The sequence below is a fragment of the Ixodes scapularis genome, unplaced genomic scaffold (genome assembly GCF_016920785.2).
Source record: "Ixodes scapularis isolate PalLabHiFi unplaced genomic scaffold, ASM1692078v2 PGA_scaffold43__4_contigs__length_2004386, whole genome shotgun sequence".
NCBI classification, from domain to species: Eukaryota; Metazoa; Arthropoda; class Arachnida; order Ixodida; family Ixodidae; genus Ixodes; species Ixodes scapularis.
Genome location: NW_024609872.1, coordinates 1,576,911 through 1,589,835, shown reverse-complemented (window position 1 = coordinate 1,589,835; position 12,925 = coordinate 1,576,911). Strand labels below are relative to the sequence as shown.

General features: G+C 51.9%; 1 protein-coding gene across 1 annotated transcript in view; it reads left to right on the top strand.

Annotated features, from left to right (window-relative positions):
* Positions 1–12,925, top strand: part of LOC120838243 (RNA-binding protein 33-like) — an 83,615-nt gene that overhangs the window by 26,421 nt on the left and 44,269 nt on the right. Inside the window, exons 8-10 of the mRNA XM_040500172.1 lie at positions 6,766–7,000; positions 8,174–8,460; positions 11,854–11,991. Of these exons, the coding sequence (XP_040356106.1) occupies positions 6,766–7,000; positions 8,174–8,460; positions 11,854–11,991 (660 nt within the window). The remainder of the gene's footprint in view (positions 1–6,765; positions 7,001–8,173; positions 8,461–11,853; positions 11,992–12,925) is intronic.

Genomic DNA, 12,925 nt, shown 5'->3' with positions numbered 1-12,925 from the left:
CGCTTACGTCGTGGGACACCTGTATCGCTGGCCTGAAGGAGACATTCACGAACGAGACACGACGACAGCGAGCGGAAGACCTCCTTCAAGTACGAACTCAAGGGCCCAACGAAACGGTAACCAGCTTCGTTGAAGACGTCCTCCGCCTGAGCAGCCGCGCCGACCCTCAGTCCACCGAGGAAAAGAAGCTGCGTATCCTGATGCGCGGCGTGAAGGACGACATTTTCGGTGGCCTCGTACGCAACCCACCGACGACGATTCAAGAATTTGTAACCGAGGCGACGAACATTGAGCGTGCACTGCAATCCCGAGCCAGCCACTACCAGAGGCTACCCGGCGTCAGCGCGGTTCCGCCGTCCGCTTGCGACCTTGGCTCCAGCATCTCCAGCATTCGTCAGATCATCCGGGACGTCGTCCGGGAGGAAATTAAGAAGCTCCTGCCTGCTACCCACCAGCCGGCTTCGGTGTCAATAGCCGAAGTTGTCCGCGACGAGGTTCAGCGGGCAATTCAACTGGAGGCTCCTGCCAACGTAGCTGCACCCGAGGAGCCCACCGTGACCTACGCCGCAGTGGCCCGACGGCCACCGCCTCCTCCTCGCGCCTATGTCGCGCCGCCCCGACGCCAGTCTCCTGCGCCGCAGCACGACCGACGCCGCGACGACCAGCCCCAGTACGCCAGCCAGGAGCCCCGTGTACCCCGGAAGACCGATGTGTGGCGAACGGCCGACCGACGCCCGCTCTGCTACCACTGCGGGGAAGCCGACCATGTGTACCGCCGATGCCCATACCGACGACTCGGGCTGCGCGGATTCCACCCAAACGACCCGCGCCCCCGGTATGGTGAACGCCCTCGGGAGATCGACGAGTACCTGCGACGACCCCAGTCCCCCGAGCCTGTGTCCCGCCGAGAGTTCCGGTCGCCATCGCCCCGACGTCCAGCTTCGCCGATGCACCGACCCCGACGTGAAAGCCTGTCACCCCTCGCTCCTCACCGGGGAAACTAGGCGCGGCAACCCCTGGAGGTGGAGTTGCCGAAGACAACCGACGTAAAGAGCCTCCAAGAACGACGGAGCGCTCCCACTCTCCCGACCCCAAGCATCACAACGACGCTCCTGCATCGGTGTCTAACAACCTGAACGTTGTGATCGACGGCCTCGACGCATCGGCACTCGTGGACACCGGAGCAGACTACTCAGTCTTGAGTGGGAGGCTCTCCCGCCGCCTTCGAAAAGTCATGACGCCGTGGGAAGGACCCCAAATACGAACCGCCGGAGGACATCTCATCACACCAGTCGGGAGATGCACTGCTCGCGTCGACATCCACGGTGAAACGTGCCCTGTCAAGTTCGTCGTTCTGCAAGACTGTTCGAGGGACGTTATCCTCGGAATGGACTTTCTCTGCGAGTATGGCGCCGTCATCGATCTCGGAACAAACTGGCTGACGCTACGAAAACCTGCTCCACCAGTGGAGGGACCCCAAGCGACGTCACCCACGGTCCGAGTCCTCGCAAACCACGTAAACCTACCACCGCGGTCGAGTGTTTTCGTACTTGTCGGGATCGATGAAGCTTCCTGTGGCGAAGTTCTTCTCGAGGGAAGCCTCCAATAGCTCCTGGGAAGAGGCATAGGCGTCGCAAGGGGAGTAGCTGAACTTCAGGACGGGCGGACTGTGGCCCTCGTGACGAACTTCCGAAACGAAACGCAACACCTCACAAAAGGTGCAGCCGTGGGCCACATCGAGAAACTCCGAAACCCCGCCGAAATCACCGCGATTACTGACGAATCCTCGCCGCCCCAGCAAGACAGTACGTCGCCAGCGCAGCTCGACATTGACCCTAAGCTTCCGGACCCTAAACGGCGTCAGCTGGCTAACCTCCTCGCCGAATACCGCGACTGCTTTGCGACGTCGTCGAAGATGCGCCAGACCGCGGTTGCCAAGCACCGCATCGTTACCGAGGACGACGCGCGCCCTGTGCATCGATCGCCGTACAGAGTCTCCGCTAAGGAAAGGGAGGTGATCCATCAGCAAGTTCAAGAGATGCTGAATGACGACATAATCCAACCTTCAAGCAGTCCATGGGCCTCTCCAGTCGTGCTGGTTAAGAAGAAGGACGGAACTCTTCGGTTCTGCGTGGACTACCGGCAGCTCAACACGGTTACGAAGAAAGACGTCTACCCACTCCCCCGCATCGACGACACTCTAGACCGGCTGCGCCACTCTCGATACTTTTCATCGATGGATCTGAAGAGCGGCTACTGGCAAATCGAGGTCGACGAACGGGACCGAGAGAAGACAGCCTTCGTCACGCCGGATGGACTGTACGAGTTCAAGGTGATGCCCTTCGGACTATGCACGGCGCCAGCAACTTTCCAGCGTGTCATGGACACCGTGCTGGCAGGGCTGAAGTGGCAGAGTTGTCTCGTCTACCTTGACGACGTCGTAGTATTTTCAGCTGACTTCGACGAGCACTTGAGACGACTCCGAGCTGTTCTTCAAGCCATTCAGACCGCCGGACTCACACTCAAGCCGTCAAAGTGCCGGTTCGCCTATGACGAACTGAAGTTCCTTGGCCACGTGGTTAGTAACGAAGGCGTCCGCCCAGACCCCGAGAAGACTCGCGCCGTCGCGGCATTTCCAGCGCCGACAGACAAGAAGGCCGTGCGAAGATTCCTTGGACTTTGTGCCTATTATCGACGCTTCGTTCGGGATTTCGCAAGGATTTCCGCACCACTTACGAATCTCACGAAGGACGCCGAGAAGTTCGAATGGGCCGAGGAGCAACAGCAGGCATTCGACGAACTGAAACAACGACTCCAGACTCCTCCTGTGCTTGGACATTTCGACCAGGATGCGGAAACAGAAATTCACACGGACGCAAGTAACGCGGGACTGGGCGCAGTACTAGTCCAAGTGCAAGAAGGCATCGAGCGAGTCATCGCCTACGCAAGTCGGACATTGTCCAAGGCGGAGAAAAATTACTCCACGACTGAGAAAGAATGCCTTGCGGTCGTCTGGGCAATAACGAAGTTTCGTCCGTACTTGTACGGGAGCCCGTTTCGTGTAGTCACGGACCACCACTCGCTCTGCTGGCTTGCGAACCTGAAGGAGCCGTCAGGACGCCTCGCTCGATGGAGTCTTCGACTACAAGAGTTCAACATGACAGTGGTCTATAAGTCAGGCCGCAAGCACAGCGACGCCGACTGCCTGTCCAGAGCCCCCGTCGAAACCCCTTCCGGCTGCAGCGACGACAATGACGACGAGTGCTTCCTAGGAGCAGTGAACACCGACGATATGGCACGACGTCAACGGGACGATCCTGAGCTGCGCGCATTAATCGAGCACCTGGAAGGGGGCAGGAGTACCGTGCCACGTGTCTTCTCACGAGTACTGCCGACCTTCGCCATCCGACAAGGTGTACTCTACAAAGAGAACTTCGGGAACAACAACTCGCCGTGGCTGCTGGTAATCCCGACCGACCTTCGAGGGGAGATCTTTCAAGCATGTCACGACGACCCGACGTCCGGACACCTTGGATACAGCCGGACACGGGCCCGTATTCGTGAAAAGTATTACTGGCCCAAGCTCCCCAAGACCGTCCACCTGTACACACGATCATGCCACGAGTGCCAGCGACGCAAGAAACCTCCGACGAGGCCGGCCGGACTCCTGCAGCCTATTTCTCCTCCAACTGCACCCTTCCAGCAGATCGGAATGGATATACTTGGTCCTTTTCCGCCTTCGACGTCGGGGAACCGCTGGATCATCGTCGCCACAGATTATCTCACGCGGTACGCCGAAACGAAAGCTCTTCCTTCGGGGACTGCTGTGGAAGTTGCCAAGTTTTTCATTGAGTCCATCGTCCTCCGGCACGGCGCTCCAGAAGTTCTGATTACAGATCGCGGATCATCGTTCATGGCACAACTGACCCAAGAAATCTTCCGACTCAGTCACACCAGCCATCGTCGTACAACTGCGTACCACCCGCAGACCAACGGGCTGACGGAGCGACTCAACAAGACAATCGCCGATATGATCTCTATGTACGTCGACGTAGAGCACAAGACGTGGGACGAGGTGCTGCCCTACGTCACGTTCGCCTACAATACGGCGGTTCAAGAGACCACTGGATTCACCCCTTTCCAGCTGGTACATGGTCGGAAGGTAACGACCATGCTGGACGCCATGCTGCCCCTTGAGCCATCTGACAACGAGAGCGACGACACCCAGGCGGTTGCTCAACGCGCCGAAGAAGTTCGCCAGCTCGCCCGACTCCTGATTCAAGACCAGCAACGCGTCGACGCCGGCCGCTACAACCTTCGTCGCAGGGACGTCCACTTCCAGCCCGGAGATAGGGTGTGGGTATGGACGCCCATCCGTCGCCGCGGCCTCAGTGAGAAACTGCTGAAACGGTACTTTGGACCATACAAGGTACTTCGTCGCCTCGGCGAGCTGAACTACGAGGTGATGCCCGACGGAACACGAACATCGTCACGCCGCCCACCACGACCTGAGGTCGTCCACGTCGTGCGCCTGAAGCCGTACTACGCTCGATAGGACTGTGGACCTTTTGTGCTCCAAAAGACTCTTTAGTTTATCGTTCTTTTTTATTTTGATTTGTTTTACACTGCATCGGGGCGATGCACTTTTAAAGGGGGGAGTAATGCCGCGCGCAAGGCTGAGAAAGCAACGCTCGGTCACGGTCCTCCAGAAAGTTCCCGTTTATTCATGTACCGCACGTAACTTCTATCATTTATCCCTGCTTTTGTTTTCTAGAAAGTGCGTATTCATTCTCGCCCCGATCACGCGACGCTCGAACCGCTTTCGCCGAATCTTCGAGATAGCGGCACACACTAGATAAGAGGCCGCCCGCGACCTTGTCGAGTCAGTCTCGCCCTAGCGCTCGATTCTGCTGACACGCCGACTTCGACGCCCGCGACGCTCTGCTTTCTTCTGTTTCCTTCCTTATTTTCGGCACAAGTTCGCCACATTAAACGTTTATTTCTCCCTGTTTATTTCCTGTTTTCTTTTGGTCACCAACCGTGACAATATCATCGAAAGCTTAGAAAACAGGAATACGAAACTACAGTTGAACCTCAATTTAACGAAGTCACCGGAACCCGCTAATTATTTAGTTAAATTGGGAACTTTATAAAATCGAGGAAGGGAGACCTCGCGCATAGACCGCGCAGGGAATCGGAATTTGTTCGTTAAATCGGGAAATTCGTAAAATCGGGTTTCGTTAAATCGAGGTTCAACTGTGTACAAAAGATAAACAGCAACTTTTCAACAATATTATTTGATTAAAAATTGAGTAAACAGAGGGCAGCTCTACTAGTAAATCAGGCAGCATGTTGCAGTCGTAAACAGTTTGAATAAAAGAAACTTTATTCATGACAGGATACGTGGGAAATGCATGAATCTTGTTTTTATTATTTATTCGGCAAAAGAAATGTAATAGGGTGCTAAACTTGGCATCAACTTTCTGTGGCAATGGAGCCAAGGGTACAGAGCCGAAGTGCGCTGTTTCTCTGCGCAGCTGAATATAGTTCGAACCAAACAATTTGATGGGTATAACTTAACCAATTAAAGAATAAGAACTTGTCCTTTTTTAGTTTCGGTTTCACAATATTACTGTAATATTAGTCATGATGTATCAATCTTGTAACATTTCTTCTTTGGCTCTTTCGGGTTTTTTTGGTATTTGTCGCAGGTTTTCTAGTTCTCTGCAAAACAAACATGGTGTCCTTCTCGTGCGTCGTTGGCCATCGTATTGTCGGTACCTTCCATGAGCTCGCCCCTTTGTTCGCCCCGTAGGATTATCGTGAAGTTCGGCAACCAGAAGCTGTCAGAACAAACCGAGCAAGTGGTGTGCACACTAGGGATACCGGTCGGTTAGCGTGCTTACTGGCGTAAGCGAGCAGGGGTGGGGATTGAGCTTAGGATCCCTCGGTTCTGCAGTGCGAGCTTTCGCTGTATTTTGAGTGAGCGTATACCGATTTTGAGTGAGCGTATATTCTATTTTGAGGGAGCGGATTCCAGACGACGCAGGCACAGCCTAAAATTGGTCGCGCATATGAAAATATCAGCGTATACCCGAAACATGGAACCCCAATTACGTTCTGTAACGCAGCACTCGGTTGGTGCCATCCGGTGGGACGCGTCTGCTAAAGTCACTGGATCGTGGGAAAGTAGCACCATTGCCTTCCCTACCTGCTAGCCGAACACAAACAGATACTAGCATACAGACGACTAAAACCTCGCAAGGCGATTGGCTAATCTGTCGTGCCAAGATCATTGTGGAGCATCATTGTGCTGGAAGCGTTCCTCTCCAATATAAGCGTCTTTGGAACTGTGTATGCAATTAACTTATCAATTATGCCCATCTCCATAGTTCTCCGACAATTCTATTGTTCTTGCATATTTTAAAACAGGAAAATTATTTTCAGTGCCTCCAAGCACTGGTGGTAATGGTACGAAGATGTATGCTTGTTTCGCCGGTCTGTGGATAACAAAATGTCGGACTACAAGAAACGTCTCCATAAAGCTACCCGTCGCCAGCGAATTTAGATCGGCTTACCAAAAGCGGAGGGGTCGAGGAGAATTTGCTCATTTTACGGACCAAGATGGCGACCATACAGGGAGCTTGGCACTGCTTTCCCTGGATCCAGTGACTTGAGCGTCTGCCTCCCAGGGCAGTCGCAAGACTCTAGCTTGCAGCCCGCCGGGAAACTCGCCCGTCCTTGACCTCAGCTTGTCTCGTGCAGCGGGGCGGCATGGGCGCCCACCGGCCGGGCCCATATCAGCAGCAGCAGCACATTGAGCCCTGGCTTCAGTTCGGGGGCGGCCACCAGGGCATGGGGCCCCGCTTTGCAGTGCCCACCGGCCACCCGGGGTTCCCCGGCATGGCCCCGGACGCGGGACCCAGGGGCAAGATCTTCGTGAACCCGCAGTTTCGCAACGGGGCCACCCACGTCGGAGCCCCCGGGATGCAGGGCGAAGGTAGGTGCTCCGCAACGGAAGATCCGCTTTTCACCGGACAGCACGAAGAAACGAGGACCATTACATTGCGCGCCGTAATGGCCGCTTTCATGCGTGTTCGCCGTCTATTGGCTTGATTGCGAGAGGCACAGTATTGCAGAGACTGAGGTTGGTAGGAAAGGGAACATGTTGCACGCACGAGTGAACGTCTTTTCCTAACACTATGTGGAGGCAGGTATCTATGTGAGTCATAGGTTGCTTTACAAGTGCACGCAAATCGAGTTCTACAGTGAGGAATGTAACGGCGTTCCTCGCCGATCGTAGAAGTATAAGACGGTGCCACCTGGCGAGAGCCAGCATCGAAGGGTTGTGAACTCACGAGCATACGTTAAACGGTTTTCTGCCTGGCACAACGCTGACGCGGCGAATGCAGCTGGGGAGTCCCCGTAACTCCTATTCCTTAAAAAATACTAAGTTGCCTGGGAGGCAGTAACTTCCCACACAACCATAGCGGCGAAGTGACGCGACCAGAATAAGAATACTGCACGGAGTCGGGGATTGTCGGCCTTTCGAAGGGACCGTATAAATTGGTTTCTTAATCCAGCGAGCTAAGATTTTGTACAGAGGTGGCCAAAGATTGCGCGTTTTGTGCAACGCAATTTCTAAAAAAAAGCCTTACTCGATTAAAGAGTAAAAAATGGAGAGGGTGAATTTGCTACCTACGGCAGCCATCTGCGCGTGAACGACATCTGGGCGGCGTCACAACCGCGAGATGGCGGCAGCCGTCAACAATAGCCGAGACGGCCATTGGTTGGTTTTGTGTCCATTTGGAAATGCATTACTTGAAAGAAGCCCACGCATTGTCTGACCCAAACCATTTTCTGTGGTCAGGGATCCGTGCCTGCACCCTCACTCCTACCTTCCTTCACCCGTCGATTGTTGCGCCGGTCAGACACCTTTCATTAGCGGACGGTCACCATAAATGTCAGATTTATGGGCCGTAGAGGCAAGTCTTATTCCCTGAATTTTGGTGCACAAAATGCTGTCTTCGGTCACCTCTGTAACTTGGAGGAAGGGATTTATGCAGTCTCTTCAAAGGGCTATTAATCCATCTGACTCACTCTGTAGAGCGACGGGCAGTTGTGACCGCAAGCACGTGCAGCTGCCTTTAAAGCGCCCACGTCTCGCATTCAGGGCACCGTCCGACGGGAGGCCACCCTTTTGCCGGCCACCAGGGTGCACCCAGAGGTGCTAGCCACCCATTTGGCGGCGGTCCCCCCGGCACCATGCCCGGCCCCCCGCAGCAGCAGCAGATGCCGGAGCCTTTCCTGCGTCCGCCCCCGGGGCAGCAGCAGCGCCAGTTTGGGCCGCCCGGCGGGGCCATGGTGGGCAGGGGGGACCCCTTTGCCACCCCTATGGCACCCCACATGGGACACCACCACCACCAGGGCCCACCCGGGTCCTCTCCGCAGTTCTCGCCCGTGAGTTGCTATGCACCCAGACGATTGAAGGAACGACGGCGACGTTTGCGTCTGCTCGCCTTTTTCGGCGGCATTTTGACGACCCACTGTTGGGACGGCGACGACGTTGTGACCTGCCGTCTCTCGCAACACAGTTCTTTTTGCCATTTGGGACCACTTTCGACCCGTGGGCGAGATAGGGCAGGTGAGCTCGCCGGTCGAGGACGCGTTAGAGGCACGAAGAAGAGTGCTGGGAGCGTAGTGTCGCGGAGGGACGAACATAGAACTTAAAACAAATGTTTAATGAGACAAACTTGCGCTTGCAAAGTGCAAAAAGGAAGTACCGCGCATCTTTTGTTTATTGATTTAGTTCGCAACACTTCAGTCAAGATTTCTGGCCCAAGCAGGTGGGCATTTTTAATGAACAAATGACAAATGTAGATACCGTAAAATACCACGGAGGCGCCCACTTTGTCCAAGTGTCCACTATTAACATTTCCCATACTCGCCAACACTACAGATTATCCGTTAGTCGCTGGATTTTACCGGCCAAACAACCATGTCTAGATTACCCAGTTTTCAGGGGCAATGAAGTGGGCACTTCTTCGGTATATTACAGTATGAGTGGAATGCAACGAGCAGGCACGTAGCCAGGATTTTGTTTCGGAGGGGGGGCCTGCCCATGACAAGAGGCTGTATGAGGGGGAGCGGGGAGGGGAGGCTCCAGCAAAATGGAAGATTTTGAGGGGGGGACCTATGAGCCTCCCCCTCGCTACGTGCCTGGCAACGAGCAGCATGTCGTGTCATCAATGGAAGGGCGAGGGTCCCAAAGTGGCCCGTCACCGTCACTTTTGTAGGCGCGGTACGTTTCACGCGTTCCGTGTTGGAACGCTCGACGGTGGCTGTGAATGGTCTGGAATGTTTTGGAAGAGCGAAGGTTAATGAGAAAATGAACGGTGCGGAGCGGGGTTTGAACAAGTTTCCCCGACACGGAAGCCGCATGCGTTGCCAACTCCATCGTGCACGCACCGAAAGTCGCGTGCGTTGCATGCTTCGTCTCTATAAAAATTAGAAGCAACTACAGTCGAGCTCGGTTATATCACACCCGGGTATTTCGAATTATTGTTTATATCAAACAGTCCATACATCCCTTTGAAATTCAGATGTAATAGTATAGGAGCATTGTTTTTCTGTATCAAACTCCCATGGCCTCCCATGGCGGAAACACTCGATATAGCAAACAAAGCATGCCCGCACGCTTGCACGGGATGCTTCTTCCGCGGTCGGATTGTCCCCGCGGCGAGTACGTAGAGTACATAGCTCGCGTTGCGGGGCTGGCAAACCGCCAAGCCAAGATAGCCCCACCACAGAGATACGCAGCAAAAAAGCAGTTGTAAAAAGAACAAAAAATAAACGTAAAAAGAATTGTAAAAAAAAAAGTGAAGGATGGCAGAAGCAATGGGACCGACACTCTCGCAGAGTCCCTGCTTTGGAAATGGTAGCGTACTCTGGTTCCCTGAACACTGCTGTCGCTGTGTGACTCCTTAACTCCAAAATAAAATAAGCAAAAGAAAAAAGTCTCAAGTCGAACAACGAACAATGGTTGAGCAATCACACTTTGAACTCTTTATCTTCGTTTTCCTTTGCCATATTTGCTTTGCCCGTTTTTTACTTTATTATTTTTTGCCTTTTTCTTTTGCTGACTGAATTTAGTGAGGTTTTTTTTTTGTTGCTCGCTTCACTCTATTCTATGGATCAAGAGTTGTTTTTTAATGCGAAAGCATTAACTGTCCCAAGGAGCGAGCTGATGTCATCAGTTTGAAGCACGAAAGCAGCACCTAGTTTCCCCGATCCCAAAGGAGCGAAGGAAAGCTAATAGATTTTGCCTTCGGTTCCATTGGCTGGCGCGCAGTGACGGGGCTCCCATTGGCCGCTGCGCTCGTCAGCGGCCGATGGGCAACGAAAAGTATGCAGCAGACAAAGAAGGAAGTGTACGAGCAGCTTGCATGCTTTCGCATTCACAACTCAAAAGAGGTGCTTAGGTGTACCTCGAGCTTTTTTTTTTTTTATGTGACTTGGTATTTCCGTTCTTTCGTTTTTTAAATTTATTTTCGTGTTTTGTCGTGGTGGTTTTGGGTAAACGATCGCAAACACCGTTGTTTAAAAGCGCGGTGTTAGTAATCTTCACCAAATAAGCTTTACTGCTCTTAGAGGCTCTATTTGGTAAGGTCCCGTTTGTCGCGGGCTTCAGTATTAGCAGAGACACGCGGAAATTTTAACTGGAGCTTAAGGGGGGACACTACCCAAAAGAGTAAATTTTTTAACCACTTGTCGGATTTGAATTATATTTACACTGCTTGTTTCTGTTGATGTTGAGAACATTTCTGCCGATTTTTGTTAACCTGGGTGAAGTACAAAAAAAATTGCAAACGTTCAGAGACGAAAGTGGGCGTGTCTGCTTAGGAAAACTATTGTTTTCAAATTACTTATAAATTTGTTGTTTTCATGTGTTATATTGCATTAGGACAGTTCAAAGCAGATAACTATGGAGCTATATTTCTATGTTATACCATCTTTCATGACAAAAAAGTCACATAAACACAAATACAGTTTTTTAGATTTCCATCCTTTTTCCAAACTTTTAGTTCTTGAGCATGAAAAATGACAAAAATAAAAAATACAAGCTCATAGTTATCTTCCCCTTACAATTTCACCCCAGAAAAATTCATAAAAATGAATCCAAGTTGCGTAATAACAAAACGATAGTTTTCCTAAAGTGAAATTTATGCCAAAAAGTGGAATGGAGAAAAATGCGTTCAAAGTGCTCCAACCTCTACCTTTTCTTTAGCATCGAAGGACCGAAAAAAATTTATAAAAAATTCACTATGCAGTGTAAACTAATGAAACTTTCTGGGAATACTCTAGATGTTGGTGGATGTAAATATGACATTTTTCAAAATCAACTTTTTTTTGCAGAAGTTGTTTTTTCTGGGTAGTGTCCCCCCTTAAGTTAACATGTTTTTGTATATCCAATTATTGATATATCGAGCTATTTTACTATCTTTTTTGAATTCGATATATCCGGGTTCGACTGTATCACCAGCTGTGCCATCTCTGCATTAAGGACCGCAATGGTGGCACCAGTGAGATAAATGGGGTTGAGGAGTGACAATAAAGTGTGGCTTCTTCGGTGACTCTAGGTGGAAAGTTTTTGTACAGGACAGTGGGGAAGAAAACTTTGGAGAGTAGGAAAGGTTCGGGAACGTAATTATGGTTGGGTACATTATGACGAGCCGATACAATGAGGTGCAATCATTGCGTGAAAGCGGGAGGAGGGCATTAAGTGCGAGCCCCCCTCCCGCTTGCGAGCTCGGGACACGCTCGTGACGCCCCCCTCCCCCCCCTGGGCAGCAGGCCATGGAGCGGTTCCTGTCGACGGGGCGTCCCGGTGGGGGACTGGAGCCCTTTGACATGCCCCAGGCGTCGAGGGTCCAGGAGTTTGGGGGACACCACCACCACCCCCACCACCCGGGGAGGGATGAGGACTTCAGGGTGGGGCATTCCCTTCCTCTCTCTTTCACACTCGCACACATTCACACATTGCACACACGCATGACACATTACATGCTCACACATCAAATGCTCTTTCCCACATGACGCACACTCTCTTAGGCATCACACACATCCCACAGTAATTTACATATTGCAGACTCACACATGGCGCCCTCACTCTGACATCACACACACTTAGAGATCACACACATTCACTCAAACGTCCCACTGATTCACTCACACATCACGCACACACTCAAAGATCACTCACTCTCTTAGAGGGATTGTTAGCACTGGCATGTGGAAAAGGCAGCTTTGACGGGGGGGCATTTACTGGATAGCAAAAAGTATGACATCTGGATGAACCTGCTTTGGGACGGAACTAGTGCTCGCCGAATGGTTCTGTACATTTTTTTGCTAGTTCTTATGCGCATCGCCTAGAGGTGCAAAGCGTGTGTATTCTACCGTAATATCACGAGTCATCGCCCACCCCCCAACCGCCTGAAATTCGTTAAAAAAGTGGGGTGGGCCATGTCTCGGTGGGTGAGCACAAACACTTGAAAAAAAGCGAAAAAAAACGCCTATTTTTCTCTGCGTATCTAGCGCTGATGCACAAGAGATACATCAAACTCAAAACTCGATTTAGTTTAATTGTTTTATAGAAAAAAAAATGCTCACGAAAGAATATTTTACTATAGCGAAGTCCGTTGCTTGCATACGCGCTAGAAACACCGCCGATCTGCATATAGCACGAACGTTTGTTCCGTGAAAGAATGTCACTATTATGTTCTCCTAGTTAGTAAAAAAAAAAAAAAAAAAGAAAGAAAAGTTTACAAGAAAATAGAAAAACCGACCAGGCGCAACGAGCGAGCGAGCGAGCGGACCAAAGAAGCGACCAAGAGCAATGCTGGGAAAGCCGGAAAGCCGGCGGTCG